The 13,772-nt window shown below is 45.4% G+C and overlaps 1 protein-coding gene across 1 annotated transcript in view; it reads left to right on the top strand.

Moving 5' to 3' along the window:
- Window positions 1-11,397: 11,397 nt before the first annotated feature.
- The window catches only part of LOC103625621 (unconventional myosin-X), a 79,593-nt gene continuing 77,218 nt past the window's right edge, over window positions 11,398-13,772 (top strand). The window contains exon 1 of the mRNA XM_017726651.1: window positions 11,398-11,520. Within this exon, the coding sequence (XP_017582140.1) occupies window positions 11,398-11,520 (123 nt within the window). The remainder of the gene's footprint in view (window positions 11,521-13,772) is intronic.

The following is a 13,772-nucleotide window of genomic DNA, read 5'->3' as shown; positions in this document are numbered from 1 at the left end:
GACACTTCTCCCATCCTGTCCTTCTGCACTGCAGTTGGAGTGACCACTTTGCATGGTCCCATTGTCAGTCTGCACTGAGCAGCAGCATCCAGTGGAGTCACAGATGCTCTTCTCCTTCTCATGTGCCACTGGCCTAGAAATGCTGGCATTTTAAGCGTTAAACAGTTTTCCTCCTTGATCTTATGGCGAAATCCAAAGCTTTTCATCTGTGTTGTAAAATAAATCCCCTGAAATTCTTAAGCTTTCTGATATGGGGACAGAAAGGCGGGGGAATTCTGTTTTCGTGTCCTGCATGGCTGTGGTGATTGGAACCATCCTCTCTACAGCTGTCATGGTCTTCACTTACTGTTCCCTATGTTCCCCATCCTTCCCTGGCCACAGCCCTGCTCTTCTTTGTGGCCTGGGACATCTGCCATGGAGATAGGGAGATGATCCATTTCTCCCGGAGATACACACAGACCAGGAGGGAGCCTCAGAGTCAAGGCTGTGGAGCAGTACTAAGGCTGCTGGAGTTGCCACCATGCATGCACGTGAGCTGCTTTCTTGGCCCCAAACTGAGGTGGGGAGCAAATACCTCTGCCAGGTTTCTTTTGCTCTGGCAGCTTTGCACTGACTGCTGACTACTTGATGCAAGTGGGAAGTGCCTGACTACTCCACAAAGCCATCAGGGAGTCTGCTGAGTGTGCCCCTTTACTGGCCACAAGACACTCAGCTGAATTTGCTGTCCTTTGGGCATCTAATGGCTTCTTAGTCCCAGTGTAAAGTCATGTGCATAAATATTTGCAGGCAGGGAACATGGGTAAGGAGAACAACTGAGAGGACCTGACTGTGAATGCATCTTTGCAGTGTGGAGCCTGCCTGATTCATGGGTACAGCAGGTAAAGGACTGGTCTGATTTTTGGTTGCACAGGCGATTCTCACCAGCTTTGGGCTCTCTGTTGAAGCTGCCTGGATGCATCATCCAGAGACCCGTGTCCCCAGGGAGCCCAGGTTGTGCTGGGTGGGAAGGGTTTGTACATGGCTGGATTAGGTTTCTCAACAGCTTGGTTTGCCCTTCTCATGCTCCCTGCTATTGGGAGAAAGAAGGAGGAGTTCCTGTGAGAGAGGAGCATGGCCAGATATCCGGGACAATCTACCCAGAGACTCTTGTCTGAGATGAGAGGAATGGTTCAGCTGACTTGGCTGATGCTGACCATGAGTGATGTGCTGTCTTTACAGATAACAGTAAGCTGAATGTCCATGTGTTAACAACCACTGGCTTAGGAAAATGCCATCCTGGAAAGAAAAGGTATATAGAACATCATCTTCTTTAGCAGTGAGGCTGCTCTTTGAAGCAGTATTCCCACCGAGCCTTTCCATTTCTCAGGAACACGTGCTTTTCCAGCTTCCCTGACAATCTCCTCTCACTCTACTGAGAATATTGTGACCTCTCAGGAAGAGGACCTGTAGAGATGAAGAAGAGACAGAGAAATGCTGACTGTTACATACATCTTGTATATGTAATGCTCTCTGTGTCAATAGCAAAGAGCAACCCCTCTCTGTTTAATTAGCCTGTGTAGTGCAGCTAAAGGCAAGTGCCACTGTCCTTGAAGATATCCATGCAGCTAGTGTAGCATGGATACTCCACACAGAATTCTCCATCCAAGCTGCATCTCCCCATAACCATTCAGAGTGATAAAGAGGCAGATATAAGACAAAAGGGTTTGACTGCCCTGTTCTGGAGCAGCAGTTGCAAGGAAGAAAGCTCTTGTGCCAAAGATGACATGAAACAGTGTCTGGCGGAAGAGAAGGAGTCTTGCTAGCTCCCTCCTTAGGGCATTCATCTGGAGCCAGGCTGCGTGAGCTGTGACCTTGTCAGATCCCATCAGCAGCAAGAGGGTGGGCTGGCACAGGCTCTCAATGAGAACCCCCACATGAAGGGAAGCCAGGTTGCCCTGGGCCAGCCTGCAGCTGCCCCATCGTGGCCTCCAAAACCACCTTGTTCTGCTCTGGTTTCACTTCTTGCCACGATTACATTTAACATAATAATCACAGATGTTTTGCAATTTCTTTTTCCCATTTTGCTTTAAGGAGAATATGTGAACTATCTAAATGTGATCATTAAGACTGAAACTTGTGAGAGTCTGGGTTTCCTGGTTATCCTCCAGTTACCCTAAACTCCGCAGTTCTGCCTCCTCATTTCCATCTGAGATCACCCACAGTTCAGCAGTGCTGTAGAGCCAAGTCCCAGGAAAAACACCTATGGAAGGCCTGTCTGCTATGCATCACTTGGTACAGTGCCCGGGGGACTGAGAGGTCCTGTCATACAAGTGCAGGAATTATCACAGCAACTGAACTGGTGGTGGAGCCTCTCATAGATCCAGTCACCAGTGTATTTGATGAGAAGGTGGAAATTAGGGTTAGGATGAGGTGGGTGTATTAGTCCTGTTTATTCCTGTTACTTGCATCTTGAGCCAATGATGAAGATTTGGCTGAATCACATTTTCTAGAAGGGCTTCTTATTTCTGGAGGATCCCCCGCTTTTTGCGGTTTCTTCAAGTGGTTACACAACCTTGTTTTAAAATAAACCCTGCTTCATTTCTAAAGTGTCTGGCAGATCCATCCGTTTTCAGGTCCTACTTTTCTTCTGCTTCATGAGAGTCACTTTGTCCCAAATAACTTCTCTGTCTGCAAAAAAATTGTTCTCTGGCACTGGGTTGTCTCTGCGTTGCTGGCAAAAGTGAGCCAGCAGGTAGCAGAGAGGGGTCTCAGTGCTGCTGGCTGCCCTGTCCTCCCAGCAGGGTTGAGTCGGTTGAGGATGCAGGGACAGAGGTGAGGTCTGCAGCCCATGCTGGGCCACATGCTGCTCTAATCCCCCCACTATCACTGTCTGGGATAGATAGGTCAGCCCTCGCTCTGGCAAATCTACATAATGACATTAATATCTTCACAAATATTTTTGCACTACAAGGGATCTTTCTGAATAGCAAAAATGACTGAGGCTTTTATGTTGTCTCTGGAAGGCTTCTTTCTCACACCTCAAAGCATAAGTAAGCAGTAAACTTCCTTACTCCTGTTTATACATCCCAGACATGCATCAGCTCTTGTTGCAACCAAATGTCCTGGGAGTTTCTGCTCAGCAATTCGCAATCCTCTTTGGGTCTGTGACTTTCCAGAAGACATTCCTGTGTTTGAAGTGCTCCTTGCATTCCTTCTCTCCTGACATGACCTTTTGGTTTGGCTGTACTTTAATCCTGTTTTGTTCTAACAAGGGGCTGTGGAATCCACACTGCTCTGATGGTTGCATCCTTGTGGGTACTTACTTATCTACTAGATGTTGGCATCTGCTAGTGCTGTCAGTACTACTTTAGATTTTAGGTCCTTGATGAGAATACAAAATAGTACGGACCCTGTCACTGCAGACATTTGTTGGAAAATCCCGCAATTATTAGTGATTTTCCCCATTCATGAAAACAGCTTTGAGATCCCTTTGCTGCTGTTTGCTCCTCAAAAGCTGACTTTTACTGAAATAGTGTTCTACATGGGCAGTGCCATGAGAGTCAATCACAGTCTTATTTGTCTCGTATGCTTGGATGCTAAGGAAGAAGAAGTCTTTTTGACTAGACTTCTTTCTGCATGTTAATGGGCACTGGACAACAGTTGAAGCCAGAGTATCCTTAAGATGAAACAGCTGAGAGCAAAACCTCTGTATTCTCCCAGGGCTTCTCAGACTAAGCAACCCATGGTTACTAGGGATAATCCCGCTATTCCTTCCATTTAGACTCTGACTCTTTCAATCTCTTGGAATTTCCTCAGCATTACAGGACTTACAAAGCTGTTGAGAAACTTTGTTGGACAGATCTCTGGGAACTCTTGGACCTGATGATTTTTAAAATGTTTCACGTCCTTTCCATTTATTATAATATATGGGAAAGCACTTCAGCATCGCAGTGTGATGCAAGATGGGTGCTTTCCAGGGATGTTTGTTAAAAACTTCTGTATGTCTCCATCATCACGGCACCAAGCCTGCCAGAGCTCAGGAAGTGTTTGGACAGTACTCTCCAGCACATGGTGTAACTCTTGGGGATGGTTCTGTTCAGGGCCAGGAGTTGGACTCAACGATCTGCTGGGTCAGGTTATTCTGTGGTTCTATGATTACTCACACAGAATCACAATGCTGCCATCCACACCTAGTAGTTGGATGCTGCTACTAGCACATGCCTTTGTACCCAGTGATTTTAGAAAATAGTGAAACATAGACTCTTCTGTCTTTCCTGTCTCCCAACTTCTTTCTTACATGAGTTGTTTCCCCCATTTTTCCCCACTTCCACTCTTACTTCATATTGTCTGACAGTGCATCCCAGCTCAGAGGCACTCCACTTGCTTTCTGTGTGGTGTTTGAGGGAAGGACACTGAGGACGAGCAAACACCAGGAAAATGTCTCACATGAAGAGTTTAAAAAACCTGAAATTACTTTATTAGTGAAATGACAAATAGGGGGAGACATGGCAAAAGAGCAGAAAATAATGGATGAGACAGAGAAGGTGGATTGAACTCCGCTGTGCCTTTACCTCTGACCGCAAGAAGAAGGGATTTTCTGCTTCACAGTGATGAGACTGGTTTAAAAGCGTACAGTTCTGTGTAATGTGTGAGTAGAAGGTGGAACTCCACAAAGCAGGAAATTATTGACAACAAGGATGTGGCAAGATGCAAAAAGGTCTTGGACATAATCCCAAGTTATGCATAATAAACATTGCAGAAGAAATACTCTTTCAGGGCTCTTGTCCGAGATTTTTACAAAACGTTTGGCACTGTGGCTGCTCGGTGACAGACCACTGTGTCCTTGTGGCTTCCTGAGGCCCTGAGCTCTATTCTGTGGACCTTGAAGACTTCTCAACTGTCCATCAGCCCAGCCTCACCCTTGAAGACGTTGGCTGAATTTGAGAGAGGGAGTGAGCTGCAAGGAAGCCGCCTCGCTATATTCCTGGTGGCAAGAGGGAGAGGCTTCTTTGAGAAGCACTGTCCAAGTTGAGAGCAGGATAGGAATACCATTTTACTTGCTCAGTTTAGAGCTGCAAGTTGGTCAGGGAAGGTTTTGCTAGGGCCAGGCTGGGCTCTAGCACATGCCATGTTACCTCCTTTCTTTCAGGGCTATAGAGGAGATGTAGGAAAGCCAGTGTTGCTGTGATGTGACAGGGAATAGACATCTGTAGGTATCCATGTGACTAATGTGCTTAAGGAACATCTCATTTTAATTCAGTTCCTAATTAAAGTTTTAGGTAGGGAAGAGCTTGTTATGAAGGCATGGAAGTGGTATTTACTTTTATGAACATAATGAAATTCAGTATGCATTTTCAAGAATGGTGAGAATTTCTCAGCTGGTTGCAAACTCTGTTGGACTATTACTTCACCTGAGAAGGAGAGTGACTCCACTGCCCATGATGGAATTGCAGGGGGCAGCTCATCTTAAACTGAGCTTGGAGAGAATGTACAGTGAAGCCCGGAAGGATTCACACCTGCCTCCTTTCTGTGCACCTTTTGCTCATGGTAAAGGGCAGCTCTGAAGTATGGGAAAACAGCTGGGGGCTCATTCCCTCCATTCCCATGACAAGCAGTTGGTGTGGTTGCTGCAGTGTGTAGTTGCTTCTTTGAGAAGATTAAGAATTACCTCCATGGACCAGGCATTTCCTGGGAGATATTTGAAGTTGGGAGATGTTCTGGAGAGCGAGAAGAGAAGCTGTGCAGCAGCCAAACTGGGGGAGGAGACAGGAACAGAACAGATGGGAGGGGGAGGCAAAAGGGGAGTGGGAAGCAGTACACATACATCAGTGACCAGAAAGTGACAAACTGCTCTTAGATTATTTAAAATGCACAAACCTTTTCCTGATACTGCTATTCTGCAAAGCTGCTGGCAGACTGAGGGCTCTGCTCCTTAATTAGTGAGGAATGGGGCTGCTAATTGGCAGAGCTAGAATGAGTCACGGGCTCAGCTGAGGCTGCAGCTCTGGAGCAGCAGGACCCATGGCTGCAGTTTGTGCCCAGCTCTGTGAGCCCTGCTAGCTTGCAGGGGCGGGCTGTCTGAGCTCAGTGAGCTGCTGTGTGGGAATTGTGGGACCAGACAGGTACAATCCAGTCCCTTTTTGCTCTGCAGTGTGTCATCCTCCTGCCTTACAAGAAGCAGACTTTTGTTTCTGTTACATCTACCACTATTGTAGGAATTGTCCCTCTTCCCAGCTACTGCATGTTGGCTGTTATTGCTTCTGTCTCTTCTTACCTGTGGCCTCCTGGGCTCCCTCTCCTTTCCAGCAGCTGGTCCCAGTTTTGCTGATCAGATACAACCCATGGGTTCATTTCAGCCTGCCATCAGAAAAACAGCAAAGTTGCATTCCTTACCATATGGGTCTAGGCTGCCAGGGACTCCCCCTCCCCACCAATCTTACATCCATTAGCTAAGGCTCTTTATATTTGTCCTATCACTTATTCATGATCATCCAGATCAATCTGTTGAAAAGTGCATTTATTGAAACCTGATTCTGGCTTTGTCTGAGTTGCAAGGGCCTTTCTAGCTCAGTCTCTGCCTCGTGGTTTTCAACCACAAAGCCCACTGAGGCTGGGAAAAGAGCTGGCTCAGCACTGTGCTGCTAGGAGAGCCTTTTCTAAGCCTAGGAGCATATGGATCAATCGCCAGGAGAAACACAAGGCTTGGATGCCCAATACCCACTGAACAGCCTCAGTGTGCTAGGAGGACAAAGGTAAGTTATGTATATAGTACTTATAGTTGAAAACTTGTAGCACCCACAGAGATTTTGGTCTCAGACTCTCAGTGCAGGGGTGTACATATTTGAGACATCCCTGCTGCTTGCAGAATGGCTGACTGGATACAGTTACCCAAATCAAGGAAGGCACTGTAAGAGCCTCTTGTAGTATTGTGTTTGTAGGTAGATCTGGAGGCTGAGGCAGCCAAGTTCATTCACAAAGAAAACAGTAAAAACATCCTGTACTGGAAAAAGCAGACAACTGTGCTCTCATTTCATAAACTGAAAAGTGTCTTCCAACCAAAACCACTTTTCCTCTCTCAGTAACCCCTGGGAAATATGTGCAGCCATCTTGGTTTAGCCCCTCCTGAGCATGGTACTCCCGGGAGTTGTGTGGGGTTGTGCATAAGGAGGAATGGGATGTGAGTGCACTCAGAGAGACTTGGGAAGAAGCAGTTTCCAGAAGACAGAGGACATCCTGGGAAAACGTGAAAGTTCAAGGGTAGTCCAGAACACACGAGTAAGGAGAACAGAATGTGAAGACTTGTTTCTGAAGCGTGGTACAGTTGTGGAGTGTTTTCTCATGTCAGTCCCTGAATGTGTCTCCTGCTGGGCTGGGAGGCCCTGGAGAGGCCAAGGCACCTGCAGGTACAGAGTTTTGTGTCTTGTCCTCTGGAGCTTACCTTGCGTCCTTCAGTTGCTGGATAACTGATGAGGAGGGTGTAGCTGCTGGCTACACACTAATACATGGATGCTTTGCTGCTGCAGTAAGGGCTGTGTGCTGCCTCTCTGCCTCTCTGCCCTTATTCTTTCCCTGCTGGCACACCATACTGCATCTGCTGAGATGAGATACAGGCATGCGAATGCAAGGGAGAACTTCCGGTTTCAGTCACTCTAAAAAAATGTCATAGAAGGCCAAATAAATCTGTGGCTTCAATGGATTTTTTGGTATCATGAATAGCAGGAAATGTTACTTATTTCTGAGTCTAGGATCCCAAAGTGCCATGTGTTATTTGAACTGAGAAATGACATCTTAGAGTTTGTTGTCCACAGTGGAAGGCATCATGGTGTGACAGTGGGCCAGTACTGATGAAACGCTGCTCTCTGTATGCAAGCAACTTTATTTTCTAAATTACAGCCCCATGGTATGGGATCAGTTTTCAGGATTGTGCTTTGCTGTGCACTTTGTGGCAAGGCAAGTTCATGGACAGATTGTTACTGAGGCCATAGGAATGAGGATGTTGGTCTCAGAGTTTGTTTAACATCTGAGTGACCTACCCTTGATATAGGAACTGGTACATTACTATTATATTGTTCCTTTCAGTTCCTGCTGTTGTTCCCTTTAAAACCAAAGCAATAGACCAACCTAATAAACTCCTAGTAAAAGAATAATTGGGAGGGGATGAGCTCATTATGTATGGGGCTTGAGTTAACTGTGTGATCTCTATTCAGCCAGCTTTATTTGATGGAAAGTGGTTACACAAAATCATCACTGCTGTTCCTCCTCTGTTTTTAAGGTGTTCTCTCCAACAAGCAAGTGCTTGTTGCTTCATTTTGTTGAACTGTTTTGTCTCTGGGTGAGGGTGAGACCTTCTATATCTATATATATCTATATGTCTCTATCTGTATAGAATGGAAGTTGAAGGGTTTTTACTCTTGTCCTAGAAGAGCAGGGTTTTCCCATCATCTGTGGTGCCTGTGGAAACTGGAGCCTCCCAGAGCTGGCATGTCACTGCTGGGCAGGGCTCAGTCCTACTGACCTTGCTTCTCCTATGGAAGTTCAGCCTTGCTGCCTGGCAGTTTTGGGAAGTTTTCTGCTCAATTTAATCCTTTCAACTGATCAATGACATGTGTGGCATTGGGGAAGAGGGGAACAAAGTGAGGGCAGTCTCTTTGGTGTTGCCATCTGCTCCTGTATTTAGTCAAGGCTCCTTGGGGAATTTCATATTTAGGAAAAAGGGCTGGTGGAAGGAGATGCACTAAAACAAACTCTGCCTTTCAGGAAACGGGGGCTATGGCTATGCTGGGCAGAAGTTACAATAATTATTTGCTCTGTGGTTCCTTTTCTGGCTGTCTCAGCACAATATTCCTTTTGGAAACAGCATAACTGGGTGCAGTTTTTCTGCTGTGCAGAGGTAATTGCTGTTGTACAAACAGCTACAACATCAAAGTAAACTGAAGTAAGTCATTCTGGGCAGCTGAAATACCACAGTGCCTGGGAGTTTCAGCATGTTGCCTTCTACTCCTTAGCAATACACAGAAGGGCCTGCCATAAGTTTGTGTGGTGGTGTACAAAAGACCTATGTATCCTTGGAGGAGTATTTGTTAATGCTTTTGCATGTGGACTTCTGCTGGGAAAGGGGTCTGGATCAGTCTGGACTTTTAAATCATTTCTATGTGTTGAAGATAGCTGAGTAATCCCATTGCCTCTCTCCCCTCTTTTCCCTTCTAAATGGTACCTATTAAATAACAGTGTTCATGCTCATGGATTTTTTCTTCTGTGTCAGATTATCAGCTGCCTGTAGCTCCAAGTTAATTTCTGAGCTCAGGGAGTGGAAGTCTGTGTAACCTGGACCTGCCTGGTCTTCAGGGACAGACCATGTCGGGTGCTGCGATCGTGGCACACTCCCATATGCAGGGTGTGCATGCCGTGGTGTTGGGGCACAGTGTGCATGGCAGGGTGCAGGCTTGTCTCCTGATTAAACTGCACTTGCCTCAGGCTCTCATCTCTGCCATCCTGGGTTACTGGTGTCTGAAGGCATTGAAATGTGCTGTCGGGGATGTTTACACGAAGTGTTTTATAAAAGGCTTTCTTTCATCCCACTGTTTGGAGACACAACCTTCCTGTTTTCTGACTCTGCTTTCTACCTTGGTGGTAGTAGGAGTCTTTGGTGAAAGTAGCAAAAAAGTCTTTTAACACGTGTTGCTGTTCATCTATTTACGCAGAATAGTCAGAATGTGATTTGGGAATGCTGATGATTTCTCAACAGCAATGTCTTGCCCAGATGCCTTAGGACACTGTTTCAAGCATCAAGAGTTTCGGAAAACATAAGAGGATGTAACAAATCCTATATATAGTTCCTCAAAATCTGTTTGTGATGTATTGTTCATACCAGCTCTCTGGGATCTCAAATCTGTAACATTACATTTTTTTCTATTGCTATTGTTCACTGGCCACGAGGATGATCTTTGCAGAGCATCCATGGGTTTAGGTGCTGATCAGATGCAATGGTGCTTTTCATTCACTTGGTGAGGGGAGATTAATCTGCTTGATGTGCACACGCTAGACCAGAGCACAGCAGTAAAGCTAGAATTATGTACATCTTTTTAATGTCATTAAACCCAGTTCTTTTATTGGGAGGACTGGAGGTTGGCCGAGAGATGTATCTCCTATTGTAAGGAAAGTCCAGGGTACTAAAGTGTTTAAAGTGACTTAAGTAGTTTAAAAAAACCCACCTAAACTAAAAACAAATCATTAAAAATAGAATTAGTGTTCCACATTTTGTATAATGTAATATAGGAACACTATTCCATTTCTTCAAACATATTAGGCCTATAAGCAAAGAGCTAATGGTGCTGATGGGATTAAGAGGGTAGGAAGGGCTTAAAGCTCACGATCAATAACTTAAGGACATAAAAAAATTAGGAAGAAAATCAGTCTATGAATCAATGAAAGGCAGGATGGCCCTAATGTTACTCAACAGCTGAGCACTTTGGAGTTTTCTCAATATTTACCTAAGCAGAGTTTATGTGATTTATGTGGGAAGACATGGAAATGATTAGTTTGCAATAGCTGAAATGTGGTGTGACTTCATGCCTAACTCTGCAACTGCAAGTCATGCTTGTTCTGATCTGCCTTCATGCTCCTGCTCTTTCCTTTGTACCAGGTCCCACAGGCAGACAGGGCAGAAGGGGCCAATCCAGCAAACTTGTTTTCCCTACTATTTTGGTAGGCGAGCTATGAGAGCTACCTGTCCTGCAGATCCCTGCATGTGTGCTACCAGAAATCTGGTTTTGTCTTGAGAGACACGGAGCAGTTTAAGATGTTGTAATGTATGTGAAACATCTTATATATAAACATATATAAACACCAGTGCATACATACATCAGACATCTGGCCATCATGTATACATTAGTGTATATATACATCAGAGAAACACTCATGTCATGCCATTTACCAAAGGAAACTCTTGCCAGAGTTTGCAAACAAGCTCTGTGAAATCCTCTTAGCTGTTTGCTGGTGATTTCTGGAAGCATTTTCACTTACAATGATGCGTGGGTGTATGAAATTGTAAACATGCTTTATTTGTATTTTCTATTATTATTATAGCATGACTTTTAATGACCAGCTATTTCAAGTTTTAAAATATTTAGACAGTCAAACCAGCTATTCTATGTGTTGGTATCTTTCCATGACACTTTCTATAAAAATTGTTGTTTCCTGACTTTGGTTTCCGCATGAAGCTCATTAAAACTGATTTTTCTTCCGCTCATGTTACATTAAAAAAACCAAAACCCGTTTCTCTGAAAATGTAAGTAGGACTTACTTAAATATTTTAAGCAGCTGTAGCTTGGAAGTAGCCTCTGAATACTGCAGCTTCCCCCAGCTTTCCTTGGGTGTTTGCACCCCTTGTGCAGATCTTGCAGGCTCCAGTTCTTTCTAATGGGTATCTTCTGGTTTTTGCAGGGTGCCAGGGTATGGCTGCGGGAGCAGGACCAGCTGCAGCCATGCACCGTTGGCTTTTGTGCCAATGGAAATGTTCTCTTCACCTCAGATTATGGCATGGTAAGTGAAGTTTGCATGAGTTTATAGCCTATGCCAAGTTTTAAGATGGACTTTTTGGTTTTGCATGACCATCATGTTGAAATTTATCAATGGAAATGCTGAAATTCTCTCTGAAAAGTGACCTGGCTCTGTTACAAACTATGCCAAAGGTCTAACAAATGTTAAAAAGAGAAGATTGTTCTTTTTGTTCTCTTCCTTTCTCTGCCTACCTCACTTTTCTTTGTTTCCCTTGTGCCATCTTTGAAGCGGTTGCATTAACAGCCTAGCAAAACCATCTATTGGCTAAATGCTCCTGGAAGGAGGTAGCTCCACCAACCAAGCAGCCCTTCCTGCCAGGACGTGAAAGCTGTGCCACTCTAAGGGTGGTTGTGCTCACCACCAGCAGTTCCAGCAGCTTTTGCTGTCAGCCCTTGGGGCCAGGGGCACGTGGCAGTGGGCTCCCTGTGCCAATCTGTGTGTAAAGGCAGCAGCAATGCACAGGACAGCTCAACAAGGCAGCCAAGCTCAGCAGAGCTCCCTGACAGTGATAGGAACAAGCTTCTTTCCCTCTGGATTTCCAGCTCTGTGCTCCTTGTGGTTCCCTGGTGCAGCTGCTGCAGTGCTTATGGAATAATATTGGTAGGAAGGGACCTCTGGGGATCATCCAAGTCCTCAGTGAGTCAGCTTGCCTGGCTAACCCTGGGAAAACTATCTACGCCTTCACGGAGGTTCTTGGTGAGTCAGACTGGTGCCTGTGCTGGGAGGAGGATGGGGAAATGGGCAGGACTGTGCCCTCCAGCAGTGAGCAATTAGACCTGCTCAGCTGTTCTGGTGAATGAGCCCTGCAGGTGGCTGCTTTGTTGCAGAAAAATTTTTTTTTGTACAGGTTTTTTTCAGCCTCTTACCTGGCAAACAAAGGAGGGCACAGGGGGAAAGGGGATTTAGGACTCCAGTTTTCGGAGTCAGTGGTAGGACTGATGTACTTTTCAGTCTTGCCTTGAAAGGCCTAAATTTCAAGTCATCATTGTTTTATAAAGAGCCTCATTTGTTTCTCAGAGATATAAATTCCCCTAGCAAACAGAGATTTTTCATCTGGTTACTTTAGTCTCTCAAATCCCTCTTGAGAAGTTGACTTGTTTTGCGAGTGCTGGATATCACTAACACATTTTAAGGGATCACAGGTAACGCAGCAACCTCCAGAGGGGCAGCAAATGGTGAGTACTTCTGGGACTCTGCCAGTTCTGTCTCTTCTGACATGCTGCTGTGCCTTGCAAAATCTTTCAAACCCACCTGGCACCTCTAAAAGGACACCGGAAATCCCAATTTGGAGCCATCTGTGTGGGTGCACCCACCTCCAGCCTGTGTCCTGTATGCTGGAAGATATGCTCAGGATAATGCTGGGTGGCTTACAGGTATTAAAAAAAAAACAACCTGGGTTTGGGTTTTTTTTCTTCCATGCAACAAGAAACCCCTAGGCTGGAGGAGCATGTGCTTTATGGCTTCTGCAGTAAAAGCACATGGTGATCATTAAAGGACTTTATTTATTCAGTGCCACCCACAAGAGCTGTCCCGGGTGCTTCTCTCACCTGCCACATTCATTGCTTCATAGCTGTGTGAGGGACTGGCAGTCCTACCCCAGGTGAAAACTCTGGTAAATGTCTTCACTTTGGGTTGGATGGGCCAGTTGATCCCTCTGATTTTTAGGACCCCCAAATCTAGTGTCCTCATGTTTGCTGTGGCCCAGCATCCCTGCAGCTCTTGCAGCTCTGAGGTAAGAAGTCCAGTCATGTTTCAGAGCTTTTGTCATTTGTTTTCACTTCCTTAAAAACACCTCAAGCAATAAATCATCAGAAATGGGACTTCCTGGGAGGAGAGGACGAGCCAATGCTTATGAAACACAAGATTGGAAACCATGATCCAGACAAAACAGCCAAATGCTTTATGAATAAATATAACTTGGATGCCAGGTGGGAGCTTTGCTTATGTGCTCAGGATGGCACCAATGGATGGAATTGAGTTTGAGAAGGAATAATTTCTCCCTTGCTGAGCCTGGTGAGCAGGGCTGGCAAGCCTCATCTTTGCTTGTTTGTTGGCCAGATTTTGCTTTATTCCTGACCATTGCAGGGCCTTGGAGAGAGTAATGGCCATTTTGATCTCATTTTGGGCTAAATCTGAGGTAAATTTAGTATGTCACTGGTGAGAAAGTAGAAATCTCTGGCTGTTTTGTGAGGTGCCTGTTAGACTGAAAGCTGATTGTTTTCCTTCCCAAGTAA

Source organism: Corvus brachyrhynchos, unplaced genomic scaffold (genome assembly GCF_000691975.1).
Source record: "Corvus brachyrhynchos isolate BGI_N302 unplaced genomic scaffold, ASM69197v1 scaffold490, whole genome shotgun sequence".
Classification (NCBI taxonomy): Eukaryota; Metazoa; Chordata; class Aves; order Passeriformes; family Corvidae; genus Corvus; species Corvus brachyrhynchos.
The sequence above is the reverse complement of the archived record's forward strand: the minus strand, read 5'-3'. Positions and strand labels throughout refer to the sequence as shown.